The sequence below is a fragment of the Crocuta crocuta genome, unplaced genomic scaffold (assembly GCF_008692635.1).
Source record: "Crocuta crocuta isolate KB4526 unplaced genomic scaffold, BGI_CrCroc_1.0 scaffold30, whole genome shotgun sequence".
Lineage (NCBI taxonomy): Eukaryota > Metazoa > Chordata > Mammalia > Carnivora > Hyaenidae > Crocuta > Crocuta crocuta.
Window position 1 is genome coordinate 8177701 of NW_027528345.1, and position 26943 is coordinate 8204643.

Genomic DNA, 26943 nt, shown 5'->3' on the forward strand with positions numbered 1-26943 from the left:
GCATCTTGTTACCTAGCCCCAGGTTCTTTTGCCCCATGGTGGCGACTTTCTGCCCTAAGCTTTTTCCTAACCCACTTATGTAAGTAGAACCTATTTCCCCACAGGGATGATAATTCCAGTGTCGACCCAGGTACCTTCTACTTTGCCGCTCCATCATCTTGAGCATATGGCTTCCCTGGTGGCTCAAGATGGACGCTCAAGCTCCAGCCATCTTGTCTGCAACCCAGACAGCAGGAAAGGGCACAGTAGGAATGATGGCCTTTAGGAACACTCCCGTTTGCATGCCACTGGCCAGGACAGACACACGGCCCCTCCTGGCTGCAAGAGAGGTTTTTACTCTTGGAAGTCATGTTGCTTATCTAAAAACAATCCAGGAAAAAGAGGAGGAAAGCAGATACTGAGGGGAAACCAGTAACCTCTATCACAGGCCTTCGTAAGTATTCTTTGAAAGAGTAACAAACGAATAAATGAGTCAATACTGCTAGAAATCCAAGCTCACTATAGCCTGAGGAAAAGGGTTAAATTTTGTAATCCTGTTCTGCTACTTACTGAGAATGTGGCCTAATCAAAGCCTCAGTTGTCTAGGGAAAATTAAAATGGTAAAGATGAAAAAAACTAATAGGCTGAGCAAAATGTATGTAAAAACCCCACCTAGCACAGTTTGGGACAGCTTGAGATCTTATATATTAATTCATTCCTTAGCAAAGCTAAGGTCCAGACCCTGGGATATGATCACTGCCTCTGTGTCCCACTTGACTGCCTGGAAGACCTCTGAAGAGGTCTGTAAGGAGGACAAGTACTAGGCACCAGTAGATGAATGTTAAGGTTAATTGCAGGGAATATGAACTGCCTCTCTTCATGAAAAATGAAATCTGTATAATAAGTGAGACAGGTAAGAATTATTGTAAGTTATGGGGCGCCTGGGTGGCTTAGTCGGTTAAGCGTCCAACTTTCGCTTAGGTCGTGATCTCGCGGTTCGTGGGTTCGAGCCCCGCGTCAGTCTCTGTGCTGACTGCCAGCTCAGAGCCTGGAGCCTATTTCAGAGTCTATCTCCCCCTCTCTCTGACCCTCCCCTGCTCACGCTGTCTCTCTCTCTCTCCTAGAAATAAATAAGACATTAAAAAAAAATTTTTTTTAAAGAATTATTGTTAAGTTATAAACATATTGTACTTTTTATCTCACAACGTGATGGTAATATTATCCCCATAATACCAATGAGGAAACTCCTTTGAATAACTAAAACGTGTGCCTATACAGCCGGCAAGTGACAGGGTTTGGTGAGGCACCTGGGCATTCTGACTTCAGAGCCAGCACCTGTGACCACCGTGTTCTGCTGACTCCCTGTCCTGCTCATTTGACTGTGAGCTCCCCTGAGGAAGAGCGAGATGAGCCCTGCTTCATCCATCTGAACTTTGTAACTTGCCTGAAGTATTCCTTCATACCTGGCATTTTCCTAGCATGTGTGGCCCACATGATCTGTTTACAGGTAAGAACTCTCTTTATCTCTTTAATACCTCCTCCTCCTCCCTCACCTTGGTCAACTCCCACAACCACAGAAGCTACATCCAGGAGCACCCTTATGTTCCTTGTGGATGTGGTCAAGGGGGCTGCTTATAAGGGCTGGGGATCACCAGTCTCCATGTACCGCACCCCATAATCTAAGTGCAATGCTCCTTCCACTCTTTTTATTTTCAGACCTTATTTTTTTAATAGAAGTTTTAGGTTTCCAATAAGCTGAGAGGAAGGTACCAAGATTTCCTATATACCTCCTGCCCCATACATACATAGCCTCCCTCATTGTCAATATCAGTCACCAGAAGAGTGCAATTTTTTTTTTTTTACCAAAGATGAACTTCACATTGACACATCACAGCACCTAGAGTCTTAACTTAGTTTAACACCCAGAGTCTAAACTTAGTTGAACTAAGGGTTCAGTCTTAGTACTGTACTGTGGGTTTGGACAAATTTATAACAACTATGTATCTATCATTGTATCATACAGAATATTTTCACTGCCTTAAAATCCTCTGTGCTCTATGTATTCATCCCTCCCCACTACCTGCTACTCTGGGAACTACTTGATCTTTTTTTATTGTCTCCATAGTTTTGCTCTTTCCAGAACGTCATATACTCGGAATCATACAGTATGTAGCCTTCTCAGATTGGCTTGTTGTCACTCAGTATTACGAATTTAAGGTTCCTCCATGTTGATTCACGGCTTGATAAGTCAACTTCTTTTTAGTGCTGAATAATATTCTATTGTCTGGATGGACCACAGTTCATTCACCTACTGAAGAGCATCCTGGTTGCTTCCAAGTTTTGGTAATTATGAATGCAGCTGCTATAAACATTCACACGCATGCGATTGTGTGGACATAAGTTTTCAGATCCTTTCGGCAGATACCAAGGAGAATAATTGCTGGATCATATGGTAAGAGTATGTTTTATTGCGCGAGAAACTGCCAAACTCTCTTCCAATGTAACTGTCCGTTTGTACTCCCACCAGCAATGAATGAGAGTTCCTGTTGCTTCACATCTGTACCAGCATTTTATCTTCACTTCTTACTTCTTATTTTCCTTCTCTCCAAAGAACTTTCTTTTAAAATTTCTTGCAAGATCTGCTGGCAACAAATTCCCTGAATTTTTGTTTAATTGAGAAAGTCTTTGGGGCGCCTGGCTGGCTCAGTCAGAAAAACATGTGACTCTGATCTCAGGGTTGTAAGTTCAAGGCCCATGTTGGGTATAGACGTTACTTAAAAATAAAAAAATCTTTAAAAAAACAAAAAGACAAGTCTTTATTTCTCCTTCCCTTTTGAGAGATAATTTTTGCAGGGTCCAGAATTCTAGGTTAGTGGGGTTTTTCCTGTCATTTTAAAATATTTCACACCATTCTTTTCTTGCTTGCATGGTTTCTGAGGAGAAATTGGATGTAATTCTTATCTTTGTTCCTCTGTAGGTAAGATTTCCCCCGCCCCCAGCTTCTTTCACGATTTTCCTTTATCTTTGATTTTCTATAATTTGAATGTGATATGTCAAAGTAGAGTTGGGGTTTTTTTTGACATTTATTCTGCTTGTTGTTTTCTGAACTTTCTGGGTCTCCGGTTTGATGTCTGTCATTAATTGGGGGAAATTCTCAGTCATTATTGTTTCAAATATTTCTTTTGTTCCTTTCTCCCTTCCTTCTCCTTCTGGTATTCTCATTATGTGTATGTTATACCTTTTGTAGTTGTCCCACAGTCCGTGGATATCCTGTCTTGGGTGTTTTTCAGCCTTTGTTCTCTGGCATTTTGGTTTTGGGGATTCTGTTGAGATATCCTCAAGCTCACAGATTCTCTCCTCAAATGTGTCCAGTCTACTAATAAGCCCACCAAAGCTATTCTTCATTTCTCTTACAGTGTTCTCATCTCTCTAATTTCTTGTTGGTTCTTTCTTAGGCTTTCCATCTCTCTGCTTACATTCTGCCCATCAGTTCTTGCATGCTGTCTACTTTATTTATTATAGCCCTTAGCTTATTAATCAGTTGCTCTAAGCTCCTTATCTGATAATTCCAACATCCCTGCCATGTCTGTTTCTGATGTTTGCTCTATAGCTTCAAATTATGTTATTTTGCCTGTTGGTATGCTTTGCTGATTGCCAGGCATAGTAAGTAGGCCTTTAGTAATGCAGTCGTGAGGTGTGAGGAGAAGGGAAGCCTTCTACTATGATTCTGTCTCAGTCTTTTAGTGAGCCTGTTCCTCTGGATTGAGAACTTCACAGCTGTTTCTCAGAAGGTTTTTTTCTCCCCCTTTCTGTGTGAGACGATGGCTAAAATGGGTGGATTTGGGTACTTTCCTTCTTCAGGTCAATTTTAGGCTCTAATAATATTCCAGCAGGTTAGCCTCTGGCTAACAAGTTTCCTCCAACGGCAGGCTTTGTTAAGAAGGACAGAGCACTCTAGCTATTTCAGAATGATTCCACGTCTCCCTGTGCCAGAAGCCCAAGGGGGTCTTCTCTGACACACAGGTTTCTTTGGGAACCTGGTGGCGCTCCTCGCCCTATGACTGGGTTCCTGGAGTTTTTAACTCTCAGAGTAGTCTGTACCGGCTCTCCATCAGGCAATTCATCAGTTGCCGTTTGGATTTTCCTGTCTTGGCACTGGCTTCCGCCATGGTTTCTGCTTGAGAGTCTCCGCTCCAGTAAGCTTGTCTTTCCAAGCTTATGACAATCTATATTTGCCTGACTTTCCAATCTTCAGGGCATCTGCTTGCCTGTGTCCTCGCCTCTCTTCCAGATCCAAGATTTGTTGATTTTTCAGTCTGTCCAGTTTTCTACTCATTGGTAGGATGGAGTAGTAACTTCCAAGCTCCTTATATGTGGAACCAGAAGCCAAAATTACACTCCTTCCACTGCTCCTACTACAAGTCCACCAGGAAGAACTCTCTTCCCCTGTTGGCTAGAGAGATTTGGGGAGTCCTCAAGGACTTCAAGATACCACCTTCTCCACACCATCCTGAAGAGACACTGAAGCCAGCAACATCGCTCCCAGCCCTGCTCCAGGGAAAAGGCAGGGAGGGAGACATACACTTGGAGGGCGGGGGCCATATACAAAGAAGGGACAGATTTTAGGTTTTCTGAATGACTTTAATTGGAGACTCAAACCCTGTAAACCATCACTCAAGCCTAGGTCTCCCTCAGGTCAGGGTAGAGATGCATAACTGAGGTTGGAACAAGGGAGCCCCCCCTCCCTGGTCTTTAATGCCAGCAAATGGGGGCTGCTGGGTAAGTCTTAAAATAACTGTTAATGTCACCAAGCTGTAAATTCCTTTTCTCCTGATGCAAAATCTTCTTTCTATTTGGGAGGCTCTTTCACAAAATACGTGGAATCAAAATACACCTCTGCACCTGCACTAAACATATACAAGTAGGATGCTTCTTGATGCAGTCACTGAGCTGCTACAGAAACACTCAGGCCTGGAGAAGTTCACTCCCTCCCAAGTTCGCTCGGTGCCAACCCATTATGCCCTCCATCAGTCATCAGCATTCTCCCAGGCCCTGTTCTGTGAGGCTATAACCCTAGAAACGACCAAACACCCACTGCCTGATTTCCATGACTAGAGTTCTTCAAGGCCCTGACACAGGGCTGAGCTGCAGTTTGCAAAGCTGTGTACGATAACAGCCATTATAGTAACCTTGATTTTTTAGCTGCTGTTCTTCTTAAGAACAATTAAAAACACCTTCACGGTAATGATACCATCAGGTTAAAAACACCTTCACGGTAATGATACCATCAGGTTTGCCCTCTCATCAACCCCAAAAAGAGGAAAGGGGGCAAACCCCTTCCCTTTACATTAAAAGGAAACATGGGGCCTGGAGAGGTCAAGGACTTGTCACCCGTCAGGACAAAGGGCTATGGAGGGCTCCTATCTTCTCTGTCTGGATTCTATTTCCAAACTGCTGAAGCACAAAAATTCGAGTTTCTCTGCATTTCTCTTATTTGTTTCTTTTCTCTTTTTCCCATAAGGGCATTTCTAGACTTGGGAATCCACACCCCCTCCCCCCCAGTCTCCCCCATCCTCCTCCAACCTCAGGTGCAGATAGCACCTGAGTCTTGCAAGAGCTCCCACTGTCCTCGGGCCCATGTCTGGCTCCAAGCTCTATTGGGTGGAAGATACCACATAAGCTGTGGCAATGTATTTCTTGCCATTTCCGTAGGTGGACTTGTCCCAGGTATAGGTCTGGATGGCCAAGGGGTATCCACCCAGGCTTAACTGGCACCTGTGGGGAAAGACAGCCAAGTCAGAGGGGCCTGCCCCGTCTCTCCACGCCCATCCCTTGGCTGGGAAGATCAAGTCCGACCCATGCAGAAGGGCTCCACCCAGACTTGAACAGCCTTTAAGAGACCTGCCACAGCTTTCTTCAGCCACTGCCTCCAGCTCCCCATGCACAGTCAGCCCTTCAAAATCTGTGCCTTATTTTCTATCTTCCTAAAGAACACTGTTCCTCATCTCTCCCAGAACAGTCGTCTAAAATCTCAGAGGCTATGGCTGAACCCCCAGAAATGAAATGTTAGGGTTTCAGAACTAGTAGGACCCAAAGTCCTCAAATGTTGGAAGGCATGAGGCTCCGTGGCTTCTAGCTATACCCTCTGGGATGTCAGGTTCTCGCTAGGAGCCTTTGGGGCCAAAGAGAGAGGCCCATGGTGCCAGAGCAGCTCCATTTTCTCACTGTTTTATTCTATTTTTTTCTTAGTGTTTATTTTGGAGAGAGAGACAGAGCATGAGCAGGGGAGGGGCAGAGAGAGAGGGAGACAAAGAAACCAAAGCAGGCTCCAGGCTCCAAGCTGTCAGCATAGAGGCCGACACAGGGCCCAAACTCACAAGCAGTGAGATCCTGACCTGAGCCGAAGTTGGACACTTAACTGCCTAAGCCACCCAGGCACCCCTGGCAACCACCAGTCTTATCTAACAACTCCATTGCCCGGGTGAGAAAAGTGAGGTCCGGAAGGGTGATCTGTCTGAGCCACGGAGTCACAGAACCCAACTCTCCTGACCATCCTGGCCGAGAAGAGCGTGTGGCCCTGGCCTGCTCCCCGGGCCTAGTAGGCCCAGTACTTACACTTTGCCTGGCCTGGCAATGAAGCACAGGGAGTAGAGTGCAAACTCAAACTCAGGGCTGCTGCCGATGAAGGCTGAGCCCACCTCCTTGTAGTAGCCGTCCCAGTTGAACTGCATGGCTAACACGTCGGGGTAAGAATCCCACTGCGGAGAGTAGCAAAGAGGGCCTGGTGAATACCACAGAGCGCGGCCTGACCGAGAGGTGACAAACGGTAGCAGCCGGCCAAGATTTGTTGATGGGCTGTGTGAGTTTTCTGGGGAGGCTGCGTTCTTCACGTTGGCCAGGGAGACGGTCTGCCCTGCCGAGGTATCACACTGTCTGGAGCTGCCAGTGTGCATCTCCCAGAGAGGCCAGAGCCCACACTCCTGTGACCGATACTGGGACAGCTGGAGCGCTATCTGGTTCTTGTGGCCATCACATGTGGAGGAGGACAATTTATTGCCCCTAAATTATTTCCTGGCACAGGGCAGCAAAGGTTTCTTTTTAATAAAACGTAAGGGGTTGAACTCAGACTAGCCAGGCTGAAACTTCCAGCCAAGGCCACGTTCTAAGGAAATTCAGGCAGGGGGTAATTGTACATCTTTGAGAGCAGTCTTCCCCTCTGAGAACCCTCCCCCAGCCTCCCGTCCAGAGATGGCGCTGTCTGCCTCCTATCCTCCTCAGTCTGGAGCCTTCCGTGTTAGGGGGTCTCCTCCAGGATGTGCTCTCCGGCAAATAGGGAAGTCATATTCACAGTCCCCACTAGGTGGCCAGTGAGAGTCACGGTGAGAGGCATGTCTGGCTGTTTGGAGTACAGAGTGAGGGCAGGATATCTGACTGCTAATAAGGTTTCTTCAGTCCATGGGCTCAGCACTCAGTACTCACAGGGCCATCGTAGATGTGACTGTAATAGTCAACCAGGCCCTCCTTCTCCTGCATGTAGAAGCGGATCCAGTTATGGAAGCCAGTGACTTTGCCTTTTTTGACTTCACCTATAATAAAGAGTTTAAGGTGGGTGATCTGGGCCTCCCCTCCAACCCCTCTGGCCCCTCCCATGCCAAGGCTGCCCCCCCTTCTTCAGGCTTTGGCTTGTAGAATGCACACCTACTCAGTCCCTTGCCCTGACTTCCTAGAATCCCTAACTCCCACCTAGGAAAGCCTCCCCCAAACCCTTTCAGCTCAAGCCCTTGGGAGAATTCCTCCTCCCAGCTGGCCCTGGTGATCAACCTGGGATTCTCCTCTCAGCGGTCTCCCCAGTAGCAAGCCAAACATGGCAGGAGGTTTATGGGGTGGGGAGAAAGACCATGGCCATCTTGGAAAGCTGAGGACCATCCAGAGGTAGACAGCCATGCCCCAAACACATCTCCCTTCCTACGTGTGCCCTTTGGGAGCCCCAGTATCTGGTCTCCTTTCCTCTTCAGACATCCCAGAAGAGACCGTTCTTCAAAAGCAGCTCCTCAGACCCCTTCCTTTCAGCTTGGGAGTGGACGTGTCCCTCCCTGTTAATTGGCTTGGCTGCCGATTCAGCAGTGCCCAATGCTGCCCTACTCCTGAGGGAAGTTGTCTCTTCCTTCCTCCAACTCTTTCTTTCCAAGCAGAATAATCCCACCTGAGAAGACATGTTCGAAGCCACTTGAGTCTCCCTCTTCATTGCCTCTTGAATAGAGCCCAAACCACATGTTCTTCAAGTCGCTGACAAACTCTTGTTCCGAGCTGTAGCGGTCTGCACAGAGGAACACAGAGGACTTAGGAGAGGGGAAGGAGGGACCAGGCCCTGGGAAGCAGGGAAGGGCTACCTGCTCCAGCGCATCAAGAGACACATGGGTGCAACCATCAAACGTATTCAGTTGTCTACTCAATAGCTATCCACAGTGCACCTGTTCTGTGCCAAGCCAGATCTAAAGGCTGAGGATTCAGCAGGGAAAGGCAAGGACGAGATCGTCATAGTTTCCATTCCAGTGAAGAGACAAACAATATGATCGCAGATAAGTGCCATAAAGAAAATAAAGCAGAGTAGCCCATGATGACTGGAGGTGGGGTGGGGGTAGGGGCCCTTTGAGAAAGGAAGGTCAGAAAGGCCTCTCAGAGAAGGTAGCACTAACCAGAGACCTGAAGGAGTCGGCCATGCAAAATCTGGAGGGGGGCAGGTAGGTAGAGGGAGCAGCAGGTACAAGGCTTTAAGATGACTTGGGCGTTGTGCGCAGAGCGAAGAGAAAGTCAGCGTGGCCAGAGCACAGTGGGCTGTGGGGGAGGGCGGTAGCAGAGGACATCTGATAGGTAGGGAATGGCACCCACACACAAGCCATGGCAAGAAAGCTGGGTGTCGGCCAAAAAGTAATCACACAAAAATATTTTAGATGTACTGAGTATGTTCTATGTGCCTGGACTCTTTTAAGTGCTTTCAGTCCTCGCACCCATATAAAGTTGATACTAATTATCCCCAATTTAGAAATGAGGAAATTGGGGCAGACTAGGCTATGTAACTCTCACAAGATCACACAGTTAATAAAAGGTAGACACGGCACTTGAGCCCACATGATTGCTACTGACATCAACTGGTCTCTCAACTACTTTATAGCTTCTGAGAGGAGAAAGAGCCACCGAAAGGTTTTAAGCAGGGAAATTATGGGATAGCTTTGTTTTTAAAGGCTCACTCTGGTTGTGTATGTAAAAAGCCAGCAGAGACACCAGTTTTGAGGCTAACGCTTTGTCCAGGTCTAAAACTGTGGTGACAGCCGTGGAGGAGGGGTGAGAAGCAGGCACACCAGGGACAGATTTTGAAGGAGGGTGTGATGGACATTACTGATGGAGGAGTTGGAGGTGAGGAGCTGTGAATTAAAGAGAAGAATCCAATCGGACTCCTAGGGTTTGGGCCTGAGCATTGGGCTAAGCTACAGTGTCATTGATGGGATGGCGAAGCCTGAGGAAGGAGGTCTGGAGGAAGACAGGGGAAGCATGAGTTCTCTCCACACTAAGTCCTGACTAGATGCCACGAGAAAGCCACATGAGACATCAGAGAAGCAGTGGAAACCCAAGAGGAAAGTTGGGTCTGGAGCTCTAATTTAGGGAGCCATCAGATATCCACGGTCTGCTGCTCAGAACTGTGTGTGGAGGATACCAAAGAGATAGCAGCACCTTCTGACCTTTCAAGGACTTAAAACACAGGGGTGCCTGGGTGGCTCAGTAGGTTAAGTGTCCGACTTCAGCTCGGGTCATGATCTCACAGTTTGCGAGTTTGAGCCCCGCGTCAGGCTCTGTGCTGACACCTCAGAGCCTGGAGCCTGTTTTGGATTCTGTGTCTCCCTCTGTCTCTGCCCCTCCCCTACTCATACTCTATCTCTCAGAAATAAGCATTTAAAAATTTTTTAAAAACCACAGTTGGAAAACAGGACAGAATATACACGAAATAAGAATGGTTTCACAATCTGAATGGCTACCACTTACCCGGTGTCCGGCTTTCCACTCTGTGCTTTACATGCATTAATCCGCCAAGACCCCATTCACAGATAAGGCTCAGACAGGGAAGATAATTTGCCCAGGGTCACACCACTAACAAGTGGCAGGGTCTGTCTGGCCCAAGGCGATTTGGGGCTACCCTCCCACCCCGAAACCCTTGACCTCTGAGGAGATGCTGAAAGCCAGCGGTGAGCTGGGGCAGGTGCAGCTTCAGCGATGTGGGACTTGAGCTAGAAGTGGAAGGACAGTCTGGATTTGGACAGCGACAGAGGTGAGGACAGGACAAGTATGGAACAGCCTGGCCTCAGGATCAGATCCCCGGGTCCCAGGGAACTCACAACTTCCCTTGTGGTCTCAGACAGGTCACCTAGCCTGTGCGAGCCTCCACTTCTCTCCTCTGACAAGCTGCCTTGACCTCCAAGACTCTCCGGTGTTTCCTGCAGAGGAGCACCAAGGCGCGGTGCCAGATCGCGCCCTCTTCGCTTGTGTGTCACCGGCTTTACCTAAAAACTGCGTGTGACCAACTCTTAAGGGAAGGTGGGCAGATGGGATGCAGCAGCTCTGAGCGGAGGACACAGCTGCCCACGAGGCGAAGCCCAGCTGCCTGGAGCTCACGAGAGGAATGGGCAGGACACTAACAAACACAACCCCGTGCCTCAAAGTCCTGCGGCTCAAGCCTTTTCCGGTCTGATTCGAATGTATCCCTATCTGGAGCCACTCCAACCAGAACCCCTCCCAGTAGAACGTCCCTCTCTGAACTTTCAGTGATTTTCTGTTGCTATGTCCCCCGCAAAAACGTGGAGAGAGCCAACGTCCTTCCTGGACCCAGAGCACAAGGAGGGAGGGGAATCAGAGACCCTATGCGCCTGGGAGGTGGCACTGGCCCCGGGACCGGCTGAAGTGGGGTGGAGTGGGGTGACTCCCCCTCCTGCAGAGACCCCGAGACTGAAGCAGCGAGTGGCGGGGATAAACGAGGCAGCTAAGGGTAACTCAAAAGAGAGGCGACCTCCAAAGCCAGACAGAGGCTTTCCTCAGCTCCTCAGGGCCACGGTCTCTCCCGGGCTCCTCTCTGGCCCCTTCCCTGCCCCTCGAAGACATCCACCGGCCGCCACACAGTCCCCACCTGCTCTCTTCACCTCCCCCCCACCATGGAGCCCCAGGGCTGGCAGGCATTCCTGCAGACACCCCCGTCCTCAGCACTGCCCGGGAGGCTCACTCACTCTGGCTATGGAGGAAGCCATAGAGTTCCTTCATGACCGCAGTCTTCATGACCTCTCTGAGGAAGGCATCCTGCTCTGCCAGCTGCTGTGCGCTGAAGTGCTCCCCATGGCCTGTGGCCCGCCGGTAGTTGTTGAGGAGGTTGATGAAGGCTGCGTAGGTCGGCTTGGAAAACAGCTTCTCGTTGACATATGTGAAGAGCCTGGGGAAGGCAGAGGGAGGCCCAATGAGAGGCCGGGACGTGGAGCAGAAACCCCCACAGGAACTGCCAGAAAGGCCGGGGCAGGCATTGGAGGATTGGGTTGGGGAGCAGAGTGGGGACTCCAGACGCTCTCCAAGGGCATACGTGAGGTCACTCTTTTCTTCCCCTTCAGCTCGTGGAAGGTCAGCTCTACTATCGGCCCAGTCACAGAAACCCTCCCAACTGGACACCCATAGTCCCTCAAGATATTTGTCTCTGGAGACCTATAATGTGTCCTTTCCCTTTGATCCTGAACGCCTTGAGGAGAGAAGAGCTGAGGTTGGGAAGGAAGCAAAGCTGGGGTTGAGAGCGGGGGAGGGGGGAGAGGCTTTGCAGGATGAGGAGTGAGGAGGACTCACGGCTCCGGGCACCGGTCCACTTGGTCTCGGGTCTCCGAGGGTGAGATGCAGTTTTGGCTGTTGATAATGATGTCTTCCTTCTGGGCTTTGTTGGTGTCTACCCTGTAGATCTTCTCTGAGATGCTCTGCAGCTCCTCCTTGGTTATGGCATCACTGCTGTAGGAGAAGCCCTCTAGGAAGAATTGGGGAGGGGGCGTCTCACCCAAGGCAGGCCTGGAGGAGGCAGCCATCTGTGTGCCCCCTCTCTTCGGCAGCTTCCCAGAAGCCAGCAGCCAGGGAGACAGGCTGTATAGGTCACCCTCGTGGTTGGAGGGCTAGGGCCTAGGGCCTAAAGGATACTTAAAATCACATGGCCTTGGGGCGCCTGGGTGGCTCAGTCGGTTAAGTGTCGAACTTCTGCTCAGGTCATTATCTCATGGTTCATGGGTTCGAGCCCCGTGCTGCTCTGTGCTGACAGCTAGCTCAGAGCCTGGAGCCTGTTTTGGATTCTGTGTCTCCCTCTCTGACCCTCCCCTGCGCGCTCTCTCTCTCTCTCAGAAATAAATAAAACATTTTAAAAATTAAAAAAAAAACAATAAAAAAATCACATGGCCTTGCCCACAGAATGTCCACGAAATGTCCACACCGCCCCCTCCCCTGGGGAGGTTCTCAAACTTTGGCCCGCACCAGAACCACCTGGAGGGCTTGTTAAAACAGGTCAGTGGGTCCCGCCCCCAGTTTCTGACAGTCGATCTCGGGGGAAGCCCTAGAGTTTGCATTTCTAATAAATCCCCACGTGTTCCTGGTGCTGCCGGGTCCAGGGACCGCCCCCCTGGACAACTACTGTTCTGGAGAGTTCTTCCGTTTCTGGGGCTGTGCCAAAGGGAGCAGGAGACTGACCGTCATGGCCACACAGTCTCTCGAAATCGTTGCAGCAGTTCCCAAACTCTGGGCAGCGGGCATTACAGTGGCATGGCTGGTGCCTGTCGAAGGCCTCCCGGCAGCGGTCCCGACAGGAGTTGGGCGCCAAGTACAAATCTGAGAAGACAGGGGAGGGGGGTGTGTGTCCGGGGAGGACCGCTAGAGGGCGCCCCTCCGTCCGGCGGCCAGTTCACTGCCCTCTCTCTACACCGCCCCCCCCCCCCCCAAGCCTCTCCCTCCTGCGCTGTATTCCAGATCTCCAGGGAAGGAAAACAAACAAGCTAAATCGGTGCACACCCTTCGCAGTCCGGAAGCCCTTTCAGAGGGGCCGAACTCTACTTTCTGGCCTGTTGTTTTTATAATCTTCCCACTCTAAAAATAAAATCTCTTCCCCTTCCCTCCATGGGCCTCAGATTCCCTTTCCTGCCTCCACCCCAGGCTGAGAGGTCGGCCCTCTTACCACCTCCAGGTGCTGGGTTGGGGGTTGGGGGTCCATCTGGCTTAGGCCTGGGCCTGTGGCTGCCGAGATGGCCGTCCCCTCCCTGTCGCCCTTTCATGTCCCCCCTCCTCTAGCCCAAAGTGTCCCCTTTGGGAAGGCACACTCACGGCTCCCTGGGGCCTCCTCCGTCCCTTCCTCCAGCTCCAGGAATGGCTCTGGCTCTTTGGGCTCCTCTTCCACTGTAGGTCAGAGAAGGAAAGTCACCAAACACCCCCAAGGGGTCCCTTCCCTTTATCCGGGTCCTCAGTTCCCTCAGCCTCAGGGACAAGCAGTGCAGTGGAAGAGAACGCAAAACAGGGGGTAAGGCACCGCCTTACCTGAGTAAGACCCACAGGAAGAAGGCGACAGACTGAAAATGGCTGAAAACTGTTATAAAAAGTAAAAAGGATTTCCGCAGGTGACAACTCTTGCTTGCCACTTCACCATTCAGGGAAACCCATTTGTATTTGCTCCTCTGGGTAAAGGGGAGGGGTGGTGGCAGGAGCCTGTGCCTTCTGGATTGAAACCTGATTTTCGTATGATTTTGCTTTAGTGTAAGTTGGTAGATGGACGGGCTTGAGCTTCTCCAAACGACAAGGCGCTTGCTTAGGAACATCCCTTACCTATAAAAACTCCCGTCAGAGCCAAGGGTGAACTCCACCCAGGCCCTCCAGGACCAAGAACTGTTTCCTGAGATACCAACTTCCCTTCTTTCTTTACAACACTTGGCAATGGCCACGGACACCGTCTGGGGGGAGGGTGTGTTCAGAAGAGTGCGTGCTTAATGCTGCCCTATTCCCTGGGCCTGCAGGCTGGGGGACCGCAGCGGGGCTCTGGGCCGAGCAGGGNCAGCACCATTACAAAGTGATTCAGAATCTGTTAGTGAGTTTTCTGAAGAGTGCTGGCTTATTACTATCAGAACCACAGGTCAGATGATTCATTCTGCCTACAGATATCTTCTGATCACTCACTTTGTGCCAGGCTGTGTTCTAAGTGCTGACAATCTGCAGGGTTCTTACCGTAGCCAATGTTATGCTAAATGGACTTTCAAGAGCTGTTTGAGAGTCTCAAGCATCATCTNCTTGGAGATGGACTGGCTCCGAAGCTAAGAATTGTCTGTGCTGTGAAATGCCAGCCAGATGGTCCAAGGTGACCAGGGAAAAGGGGTAGTCTCTGATTTTGGCAGTGAGCTCTGGACCTGGGCTTCCATTCCTGGGGCTGCTCAGAGAACTTCTGCTAGTATAGGTGGTGTTTTTGTGTAAATCGAATGAGGGTAGAAGCAGCTCAGTGAGCACATGGCTAGGTCTGCAGATACCACCTTTGGGAAAATTAGGGAAAGGTCCTCCTTTCTCTCAGCAGACACAGCTCTTCACCAGAGCACATGACTTAACAAGAAGGGTATTGATTCAGTTTTGGTCCACCTGGCCTTCTCAGCCAGGTGCCCTTGTGCAGTGTACAACCTGCACAACCATATGCGGCGGTCTTGCAGGCCATTACCTACCGTGGCTTCAGTGATCATGTTTACCCGACGGAGGGTCATGGCGTGTGGTTTGACAGTAAATTTAGCAAGGCTTTGTGTCTCAAAGCAGAAGACCATTTATATGGTGCTCTACAACACTGGAAAGCATTCAAACAGGGGGATTATTCAAAATACTTTTTTCAAATGATTCCTTTAAAACTATGTTGTTAGTACAGCAGAGAAACAATTGGCTTTCGAGGGTGGTGTATGTCCCGTTCAATAGCTAGCCAGGGAATGACAGATTGAAGATGTTGCAGCCACTCAGTCCATGCATTATAGGAAGAGTAGAGTGAGTCACGACAGCCACTGTGATGCATGCAGTCTTCCTGGTGGCTTGCAAGTTGGGAAGTTCAAGGCCATTTTTACACTTTTGCAACTTAAAGTGTTGCATACCAGTTGGTAATATAATCCATGCTATACTGTCTGTTGTCATTTTGCTGTTTTGGGAATTACTTAAACATTCCAGATAGTATTGTTAATCCTGACAGTTCAGACATACATTGCAGGTAAATGACATCTATTTTCTTTTAAATTGGGGTTTGACACTGGGGACGTCCTAAAATATCTGGGACAAATAGTGGCCAAATCCCTGACCTTACTCTGTACCTCACTGTCCTCATTCGGGCCCTTTGAGCCCTGTCATCAGTCTTGAACTCTGCTCTGAACTGCTGGATACCCAAACCCACATCCCTTCAGGCGGGCTGGGCCTGGGCACGGACATGGCCTGGGGTGCTGTGCCTCCCAGACCCCTCACCCCACAAGGAGCCTCACCGGTACACAGGTGCTCATAGTCTTCACAGCAGTCCCCATGTCGGGGACACCGGCGGTCACACTGGCAAGCAGCATCCCGGTTAAATTTCTCATTACAGCGAGACGCACATGACTCCATTTTTCCTGTGGACAGTAAAGGTCACAAACTCAGGGCTATGCGGATCCTATTCTCCTCATCCAGGTAACCCCTGCAGTAGGGCTTGAAGACAGGGGCAGGGGCCCCACCCAACAGGGAAGATCATTGTAATCTGCACGGGAGAACTACACACAGAGCCTCCTGAGCACGACAGAAACCTCACCCCCATTGCCCACCACCCACTGTGTATTGCGGGCCTCATACTACAGATGAGGATCACAAACTCAAATGCCTATTGAGGCTAGACCTCTAGTAGAAGCAGGTAAAGAAGCAGAGGGGTGGAGGGAAGAGGTGGGGACCGTGACAAACTTGGCAGGGATGCTCTGCCTGAAATTGGCAGCCACTCTCAGCCCCATTCACTTGCTGTGTGTTGGGATGCAGGCTCAGTCTTCCAGAGCCTCTAATTTTTCAAGAGAAGCTTTAATTTTTAGGTGAACTTTCCCGGTTGAAAAAAAAAAAAAACAGGCAGACCAAGGAAAGAGGTCTGTGGGCTGGTCATGACCCACTGGCCACCATTCGCCTGCCATGTAGATGAAGGTGCATCACTGCTGCCCCAGGATCCCACCCGCCCTCTCTCCTCTGACACTCCCTTCCTCTCATCCTGTCCCTTTTATGTCTTCTGCTACTTTGTTCTTTGCTCCCCTTCATCTGGTCTTCCCTGCACCCTGTTTCCCCCTGGGTCCCATCCTTCTGTTTCTGCAAGTCTTTGGAATGCGTTTGAATTACTTGATGGGAAATGAGGCGGGTGCGGGTAAGATTTCGGTTCTGGAATAGGATCTGTTATGTAACCGCAGACCACATCTCTAACTCCAGCCAGATGACTTGCAGAAGCAAATTTTCAATCACAAAAGACAGAAGAAGAAAAAAATTTGAAAGAAATGGTACAAACCCACTACCACTCTTAAAAACGCAAGCCCTACCATACCCACCCCAGCAAAGATGGTGTTGGAGCACAGCAGGGGACGGCTGGCCTTGGGGACCCTTTCCTTCCACTTTGAGCTTTAAGGGTAATTACAGAGTCTTTGTTTCCACTAGAGGTTCCTGAGGTTTGGATTTAGCGAAGGCTGGGCTTAGGGGCCAGGCTGTGGGCTACGGAGGATGTCAAGATCAGAGGCAGAGTTACTATCAGCGTCGGAATTTGAATGAACACGGAAACGGAAACCTCACTTGGGCTACAGTTGGGGTTAGGCTTGGTCTAGATTAAGAGCTACAGTTGGGATTTGGGCTTGAGTTACGTTTATTGATAAAGTGACAATTTTGTCTTGATGTTTGGGTGAGGAATGTGGGGATAGGTTTAAGGCCACTTCACAGCTGAAGAATGTGTTAGGATTAGGAGAAGAGAAATTATCCCAGTTTCGCCTAAGATTTGATGTGGGATTTGGTTCTGGTTGTGATTCCACACAGGTACAGTATCTCAGCTTAAGCCTGGAGTGGGTGGGAGGTGAATATTAGGGATATGGGTTTAAGTGACTGGTTTGGGCTCTGGGATTAGGGTTTATCCTGTGCTAATGAGTGTGGGATGGCAGGGAGGTTGAGAAACTGGACCTGGTACCCAAACTGCATGCAGCTGGAATTCTGGTTCTTTTGCTTTCTAGCTACAAGCTCTTGGGCAAGTTATTTGACCGTCTGTGCCTCAGTTTCCTTATCTGTGAAAGGGTCATAGCAACGGAGACCATCTCATAGGATATTTATAAGAATGAAATGGGTGATAGTTGTAAAGCGCTAGCACAGTGCATGACACGTAATAGCAACATGTATGAGTTAGATAAATACACAGTGATAATATTCCAGGCCCACCTTCAATGTGGTAAGTGTGCAGACAGGCTGGAGCAGTCTTCCCTGTTGACCTACGTAACCTAGCTGACTCCCTCCCTGTGTTTTGGCAGGGCCATCATCCCTTGGACTGGGGTGTCGGTGCATTTATGTTGCTGACAGTTTCCTAACTGATGTCACTGCTGTGAGCCTACACTCTTTACATCAAAGAGGTGTCAGGTCAAGGTTAACCAGATCCTGAGGCAGCCTCAAGTTGCATACAGGTCCTCCCTTGTGGCCAGGAAGGCAGGCCTTTGATCCAATGGATTGTCCTTAAAAACAACCAGGCCCAAGGCCACTACTCCCTTCAGGCTCAGGAGAACTCCACTTGAATCTTAAATGATGCTCCCTTGGAACCTCAAAGCAGAGATCTTAAGGAGAAATGTTTAGGCCAGGAGGAAGGCTTGGTCAGCTGCCTGCTTGGTCAGCCTGGCAGTACACCCAGAATCCAAAGGGAGAAAATCTGGACAAATCAGGGCAACATTTACAATGGGCCGATCAGCAGAGCGCAAGGAAAGAATTCACTTCTTTCCAGCAGCAGACACCAGCGGAGAAGGCCCTGAGTGAACGGCCGGCTCTGTGGGGCTCAGAACACCCCCCACTGGCCCGGCTGAGTGGACTTTTTCATCTCAGTTCAAGAATTCGGTCCCCAGTGAGAACCCCCTTCCAGGGGTTGCCTGTAAAGTTGGTCTTCTTCCAGATGACCTGGGGACTAGAGCGGGCAGGGGGAGGCAGGAGGAACTCTTCCTCGTAGGTGCCTTGCTGGGCTGTCCTGGGGACACTCGGTGGACCAGTCACCCTGACTCCTCACTCCAGCCTCCCCACCCTGTACCTCCAGGCCACACGCGGCTCCATGTGTGCCGCACCCACTGGTCAGGTGCAGAGTCACCGCTTCGACAACCATCTGCTTCTAGCCCTTCTAGAAGCCTCATCTCCCTGAGCCTCTGCCTTTCTTCATTTTGGCCTTTTTGATCTCAGGTCTTCCCTCCATCCACCTCTCCTCGTCTCCCATGAAATATTAAATTTCTCTGCACTCTCCAAGACTTCAATTTGCCAGCATGGCCCTCTTTATAGGAGAGTCTGGTCCCAAGCCTGGATGTCCCTAGTATACTAGCCCCTCTGACGACTGGCGCATCCTACACCCATGCCTGTCCGGGAGCCCCAGATGCTGTTTCCCTGGAGACCTCGTCAACCAAGAAGATTCATTTCTAAGGACCAGCTTCCTGCCCCAGTTCACTCGAAACAACCAAGGTCCTGAGGCTGGCAGTGACTCCTCCATCTGATTCACATTCTTGAATCTAAGGTCTGAGATGGTGGAACCAGGAGAGACGAGGGCAGAGCCTCTTCCCTGCCACCTTAGGAAAGAAGGCCTCGCCCACTGGACCCTCACCTCCCATTGATCCCACAGCCAGATCAGATCACCATCCCAGATGCAGGGGCCCCACCTGCACTCAGAAGCCACGCTTGCCTCTGCCCTCAGGGGTGTCCACCCAGGGACCAAATGTCTCAAGGCACTCTCCTCTCCTGAGAGTGGGATGTGCCAACCCAGCGACCACACCTTCACACTAACCTAGAAGGTCTCATGCCCTCCCTTCTTGGCTGTCTGCCACCCAGGGCCCAGACGGAGCTGACTCCCAGATGCTCTGCTGTGTGAGTCCGAGTTGAGGGGGTCCGTCCCAGGGCAGGGAGCCTGGGAACAGCTTTCTCCTCCAAACATTTTCCATTTGGGCATCCCGTTAGGAGCCTCCGTAGACATAACCTGACTGGAAAGGACTCCAAGGGGAAGCTTCTCCCAGGAATATTTATAAGCATAATCATGATCAAAATCACAGTTCATTGGGACACCTGGGTAGCTCAGTCAGTTAAGCGACCGACTTCGGCTCAGGTCACGATCTCATGGTTGGTGAGTTTCAGCCCCAGCATCAGGCTCTGTGCTGACAGCTCAGCCTGCTTTGGATTCTGTGTCTTACTCCCTCTCTCTCTACCCCTCCCCTGCTCTCTCTTTCTCTCTCTCTCTCTCTCAAGTAAATACATTAAAAAAAATTTTTAAGCCCAGTTCACTGAGATCTCGCTCCATGTAAGGTGCTCATTACACATTATCTTAATTCTTACAACAACCCAACCCGGGTTGGGTGCGATGGGTATCAAGCTCTGATTCTTTCTCCTCTGGGCAGAGCAGGATTCTCTGCACACCTCTCAGCTCAGCCCCCTCCCTTGGCACTCGTTCCTACTCACCCATTAACCATCAGTTAACACATCAGCATCAGCGTTTTGCACACCCACGAAACAGGAAGCTGCCGGTCCCACCCCCTGCACCGCTAGTAACCACAGGCAGGACCCTTCTCTGTGCTCTAGTCCCTCAGACCCTGGGTCAAAGACCCATTCCTTTGACCACTTGTACAGCCAGGAGAGCACACAGCCCACCTCCTGGTCAGGGGCTTTTCCAGTCCCCACCCCCTTCCCAGACAACCCCCAGGCAGTGGAGTGAGTGACCAAAGGCAGCCAGGCCACTCAAACCCAGCAGGCCACAACCCCAGCCTTATACCACACAGTGGGCCAAACCTTGGTGAGATCACAGGTCAGGTTGGACTGAGGGATGTGTGGGGCTGGTCTTCCAAGGAGTCAAGAAGGAACTTCCATGACATTAGTCCATCAGCCCTGCAACCCCCTTGTACAGTCCCCTTCACTGCAGAGATCACTCCTATACTTCAACAGGGACAGGTCCAAGATGCTCTGTGGCTGTAGGGCAGAGCTGACCCTCCCTTCTCCCACTACCCTCCCTTCTACCAAGTTCCCTAATCCTCTGCTTCTCTAGGCAGGACCCTTTAACCCCCACCAGATAGCGACTTACCAGCCCAGGCCAGGCTGCAGAGCATGGCCACTATCAGGGGCACACAGGCCCTCATGGTGCCCAGTTGGAGGTCAAAAGGGGACTGGCTGTTGGACTTTCACTCAAGTCCAGGTGAACGTCACAGCTCTCAAATGAGCCTTATTTCCCAGGCTGATCCTTTTAAAGACATCAGAACTTGTGGATCTGGTACCTCCGGATCCTTCCAAGAGGGAAAAGGGGAGGGAGGGACCCTAGATGGATAGGAGGTGGAGAGGGGGTGGGGCCCTACAGCTGTTTGAAGCCAGAGGGAAGGTGACTAAGCAGGCAGGTAATTCCAGATGTTTAGAACAGGTAATGCTAGCTGTTTGTAGCCAGAAAATAGGTCATGCAAGCAGGTGCAGCAAGATGGGCTTAGTTGGGGGAGGAGGGGTTCTCTGTCCAAATAGGGAACACTGAAGGGCTTATCTTTGGGTGATGCCCTCCAAACACCCACCCAGCTGCAAGCCACAGGCCTGACTTTCCAAGAAGCTTCAGGCTTGCTTCATCTTTGAGTTCCTGGTGCCTAATATGGGGAACATAGAAAGGTGATCATTACATTGCATTGCATTAGTATGCAAATGGTCTCTAACTCTTGAGTCAGCATCTCAGGTTTTACATGTTCTAGGTTCTCACAGCTTCCAGATTTACGAGGCCAGCGATGGGCAAGAGGACTCAGAGAGACCCACAGGACCCACCCTTCCTCCCCTGGGGCCACAGGAGGCCACTCCCTGCATCCCTTACTTACACTCATCTTCCTGACAACCCTCCCCAGAGAGATGAGGCTTCTCAGCATCCTTGCTCCCCAAGTCCAAGAGCAGAAGTGCAGCAACTTGGGGCTGCCACATTTTCCCACCTATTAAAGGTAGAATCTGCTAAAACACCCTTTCCAGAAAGAGGGCTGCATGGAGATTCTCAAGAAAAGAAAACTCTTATATGAAAAGGCATAATTGATGAATGATTGAAACTACTCCATAATGACTTTTTTCCAGGGGTGAAGTAGGGGAGCGTGTCCCCCTCAGCCAGTGTGCTTGAAATGTGAGACATTTCTCCCCATCTCTGAAATGACAGGGTTGGACCTGATAATCCCTTCCAAGTTCATTTTGGGGCTTCCTGCCCAGGTCCAGGATGAGCTGCTGTGGGGGGTTGGGGAGAATCTTCCACTCTTGCCTTGTGGAGATGAAGTCAGGAGCAAGGCTGGGAGCCGGAGGCAGCTGGGACTGACCCCAGAGAGCCAGAGGTCCTTCAGCAAGAACTACAATGCCAACGTAAGGACAGCCATCAACCCTGATGAAGTATGTGCCGCGTGTCACCCACGACACCTCCTATGCACACTCTACTCTCCCTGCAACCCTTAACAGTACCGTTGCTCTCCTCATTCACCGATGAGGAAACTGAGAGACATAATGGTCGGGAGATACACCCAGGAGCACATTGGTAAGTTATGCCAGAGAGCTTCCCACCAGAGGCCATCCTAATGGGCACTGATGCCACGCTGTCTCACAAAATGCATCAACAATCACGGCTGGGTTACTACTCAAGGTGGTCTGCACTCAGACTCAGTGGGAATTAAGGGGAGCCCGGCAGGCACCTGGCCCCTGTTCTCGTCTGGTGTTGCAAGCCCTTACACAGCCCTGAAAGGCGGTGCTGCCTCCACTCGGATGCCTCTGTGCCTCTCAGCGCTGCTCCTCCCCACTTCCCGGATCTCATTCCCAGCCCAAGACATGCTGACATGGACACAGCAGAGAGGACAGGAGGAAACAGTCCACCAGCCAACGTGTGAACACACCTCTATACATTCACACGAAGATGCCTCCTAGCTGAACGTAGATGCACGTATGTGTACATACAGACAAACGCATTAAATGGCATTTCAGATAGCGGCTGGCCTGGTCTAGACAGAAAACTGCTGTTCTTCTTTCCGAGTCCTCCCACCGGCTAGGTCTTCCCCTGGGCTTTCCACCCTTGACTGAAAACTCTTCCTGTGGGGCCAGCCAGCAAGGTAGGAGGCCCTGGAGACATAGGGCAGGGAGGGGATGGTGAGAGATGCGTGGGAGATGGGGTGCCCATGATGAGCACTCCAACCGAGGTGCCTCTTCTCCATCAGGAAGTGAGGATTGGGTGCAGCTATGGGGGATTAGAGGGCAAAGCCACCTGGGCAAGGATGGGGGGTGCAGTCAGGCTGTCAGTGGTGTGAGGAATGAGAATCCCATCAGCAAATATTTACTGAGCGCCCACTACGTGCCTGGTGCTCTGCTGTTACTGGGTTGGCGGGATTCAGGCCAGGGTGGAAAGCTGTTCTTAGAACCTTGGCTTCTAAGTGGGACAGAGGACAGAGAAGGCCCAGCATTAGGCTGCTGTTCGAAGTGGACCCCACACATCTCTGGGCTACCCAGGTGGTTAGGGGTCTGTGAGGGCCGACAGGCTATGGGAGAGACTGGGCCAGGCCAGACTACCCATCCTCCTTGTCCTCTGTGAAACCAAGGCTGAGTCGCTTCAGCACAAGATCAGACCTGGAAGGGTCCTGCGGCTGGCCCAGCACAGGTGAGGCCTAGAGTCGCTTCTCGAGGGGACCCCTGGCACCTAACGACCTCTAGCCCCCATGCGACTGTGGCCCAGGGTAGAGACCTAAGACAGTCACCCACATCTGGTCACTTGTGAACCACCTGTCTGTAGTTACGTCTTACTGAATGTGTTTTAGAATGGCTCCACGCGTGGTTTTCTCTCACATTGGTTCGTGTGCTGTGGACCACAGTTGGGCTTCCAGGCATTTCTTTTTAAGTTCGCGGACAGCCCTGATATTCAGCATCACACTCACCACCTGCCCTGGATGCATTAGTCAAGGGCCCTTCGTCCAAGTCCCAGGCTGTGCGTCTGGTTCTGCTGGCCAAACCCCACACCAGTCCTCTGCCTGCAACGCCCTCCCCCGGACCGTGTACCATCTGTCACCTACTCACCTCCAGTCCCGGGGCAAACCCACCCTTCCGCAAAGCCTGCCTTTAGCCCTCCTGCCAGAGAGGCTCAGCCCTAGATTATTTGTCCTGGGTGCCTCTGCCTCTGGCGTTGCCAGTGTGGTGTCGGTTAACCCCTGCACTGCCATTTGCCTTTTCACCCATACAGGCTGTTTCTTCAGCTCACCTCTGAAATTCTTTGTGACAGGGGGTCTACCTTCTGGATACCCTCTACTGTTTTGTATTGTCATTGAATATGTCATGAATAACCGTCAACGTGTGCAAGGAACCAAGAATAAATGAATGAATGAATGAATGAATGAGTGAGTGAGTGAACTGAGCCTCCCAGCCCCACTTGTTATAAAGGCTTGAGGGAAGATAATGAGCAAAACACAGAGACCAGACAGATCCCTTTCTGAGATTGGAGACTCCAGAGTTTGCACAGGGTCGGGGGCTTATGGGCAGTGGGTAGAAATGGGGTCTAGGCATTCATTGGGTAGTTACATCTTTACGTTTTCATAGCAAACACACAATATTGCACGTCTCTCAGGAGCTAGTGGAAACTCAGCAGCATCCACCCCACCCCACCCCACCCCAGCCACCCCTTGGCACCACCACCGCAAGGGGCAGCCAACACAGGCATCAGACAGGACCTGGGATTCCAGCAGCTTCTGAATCCATAAGGTAACAGACAACTCGACTTACATTGATTTTTAAGATGCCAGACTAACCACCTGCTTACATCTTATGCCAGCTGTGCTAATGTTTGTTTTACACTGCCCAATAGTGTTTATAAAATAAAATTTCTTTAAAAAAATTTTAATCTGTATTTATTTTGAGAGAGAGTGAATGAACACAAGTGGGGGAGGGGCAGAGAGAGAGACACACACGGAATCTGCATCAGGCTCCAGGCTCCGAGCAGTCAGCACAGAGCCCAATGCACGTGGGGCTCAAACTCACAGACCATGCAATCGTGACCTGAGCCAATGCTTAACCGACTGAGCCACCCAGGTAGAAATAGAAATAAAAACTTCTATTTCGTGTCCTCAAACCCCAGTGGTTTTGGGGAAGGTCTGGAGGCCCAGATGGGAACAAAGAGAAGTAGATGAGACGGGCAGACAGAGATAAGGAGGTTCAGAGAGACAGCAAGGGAGTGAGCAAGGGCAAGGGGAAGACGGAGGATCTGGGAGCAGCCAAGCAGGAGCCAGGCACAGGCACGAGGCACCTCACTGGCCTCTTGCCCCGGGTGTGTTGGCCCAGCTGGCCGTTCTGCCCTCACAAAGATGACAGTGGTTCCTACCCATGGTGTGAAGATCTACAATCTGTCAAAATCATCATAATTAGTGTCCAAGGTAGCTAGATTATGGGCATTTCCCCTTTCTCAGCCTTTGTTCATTCACTTGACTTTGCTGAGCAAAGCGGATGTGAGGACAAGGAGCTCAGCTGCCAGAGGGGGAGGGAGACAATGGACGAAGCACACTGCAGGCCGTGACTGGGGGAGCAGAACTCAATGCCTGAGACCGCTGGTTCGAAAGCCAAGCTGCCTGGGTTCGAATCCCAGCCCTGCCTCTCACCAGCTGTACCACCCTGGCTGGATTTCCTGACCTCTCCGTGCTTTGGTTTCCCCCAGAATCATAAAATAGAGCAAGTAAGAGTACCTGACAAGACTTCTGTGAAGATGGGGTGAGTTAATCCTCGCAAAGCCCTTAGAACAGTGCCTGACAGAGTACAAGGCCAGGTAAGTGAATGTTTAAACACAAACAGGGCTAGCCAAGGCAGTCTTGAGAAAGAAGACCAAAGCTGGAGGTACCACACTTCCAGATTTCAAGATATACTACAAATCTGTAGTAATCAAAACAGTATGGTACTGGCCAAAAGAAAAAAAAATAGACACATAGATCAGTGGAACAGAACAGAGAGCCCAGAAATAAACCCACACATGTATGGTCAATTAATCTACAACAAAGGAGGCAAGAATATGCAATGGGGAAAAGGCCGTCTCTTCAATAAATGGTGTTGGGGAAAACTGGACAGCTACATGCAAAAGAATGAAACTCAACCACTTTCTTACACCATACACAAAAATAAATTCAAAATGGGTTAAGGACCTACATGTGAGAGCTAAAACCATGAAATTCCTAGAAAGAAAATGTGGGCAGTAGTCTCTTTGACATCAGACACAGGAACATTTTTCCAGATATGTCTCCTGAGGCAAAGGAAACAAAAGCAAAATTAAACTATTTGGACTACACCAAAATAAAAAGCTTTTGCATGGCCAAAGAAACCATTGGAGAAGATATTTGTAAATGATATGTCTGATAAAGGGTTAATATCTAAAATATATAAAGAATTTACACAACTCAACATCATAAAAACAATCCAGTTAAAATATGGGCAGAGCTTGAATTTTTCCAAAGAAGACATAAGAATGGCCAACAGACACATGAAAAGATGCTCAACACCACTCGTCACTGGGGAAATACAAATTAAAACTAAAATGAGATATCATCTCACATCAGCCAGAATGGCTAGACTCAAAATGACAAGAAATAACAAGTGTTAGTGAAGACTGTAGAGAAAAAGGACCCTTCATACACTGCTGGTGGGAATACAAACTAGTACGGCCATTATAGAAAATAGTACGGAGGTTCCTCTAAATTTTAAAAATAGAATTATCACGTGATCCAGTAATTCCACTACTGAGTATTTACCCAAAGAAAACAAAAACTAACTCAAGAAGATATATGGACCCCTATGTTTATTGCAGCATTATTTACAATAGTCAACATACAGAAGCAACATACATATCCATTGATGGATGGATAAAGAAGTGGTGTATGTGTGTGCTATATCATATATACATAATGGAAAATTACTCAGCCATAAAAAAAATAGAGAAATCTTGCCATTAGCAACAACATGGATAGATCTAGAAGATATTAAGTGAAATAAGCCAGAGAAAGAAAGACAAATATCGTATGATTTCACTCACATGTGGAATTTAAGAAATAAAACAAATGAACAAACAAAGAAAAAAGAGACAAAAAACTACAGAGAACAAACTGATGGTTACCAGAGGGGAGATGGGTGGGGGAATGGGCGAAATAGATGAAGGGGGTTAAGAGTACACTTATCATGATGAGCACTGCGTAACATACAGAATTGCTGAACCATTCTATTGTACACTTGAAACTAATATAACACTGTATGTTCATTGTACTTCAATTAAAAAATGCAGGGCCACAGAAGATCTAATTAGATAGGATGGTTAGGGACACCTCTGTGAAAAAAATGACATTTAAAAGAGACATAAAGGATGAGAAAGTGCCAGTTTTTCTAATCTAAACTCTCCATAATGTGATTTCTTTTTTTAATTCCAAGAACAAATTTGTATTTTAAAAATGTAAAGTGCTTTTGAGTATTTTCAAGTATTTCACTTTTGAGTATTTCCAGGTTTGGGGGAATGACTCTTCAATGAATCACACCGTCTAGCTCCCCTGGTTGGTTGCCAAAGGGGATCGCTTATTTTCTGGGGGTGGGGCTGCAGCCCCACGACATGCTCTGGGGGAAGCTGGAGCATCATTGGGGAACAAATCCATGGCTCTGTGTTCTACTTGATGAGATCCCCTATGGCTGCCCAGCACAGAAGTGAAGAACCAAGAG

The 26943-nt window shown here is 49.7% G+C and overlaps 1 protein-coding gene across 1 annotated transcript; it reads right to left on the minus strand.

The window, feature by feature from the left end:
* Positions 1 to 5605: 5605 nt before the first annotated feature.
* Positions 5606 to 20369, minus strand: ENDOU (endonuclease, poly(U) specific). Its single transcript, XM_077753664.1, has 10 exons — positions 20315 to 20369; positions 15516 to 15638; positions 13354 to 13425; positions 12727 to 12864; positions 11848 to 12019; positions 11250 to 11449; positions 8183 to 8296; positions 7459 to 7565; positions 6595 to 6737; positions 5606 to 5754 (listed from the first exon to the last, which is right to left on the minus strand). Exons 1-10 carry the CDS (start codon positions 20367 to 20369, stop codon positions 5634 to 5636), a joined length of 1245 nt encoding a protein of 414 aa, XP_077609790.1. The 3' UTR covers positions 5606 to 5633.
* Positions 20370 to 26943: the final 6574 nt, after the last annotated feature.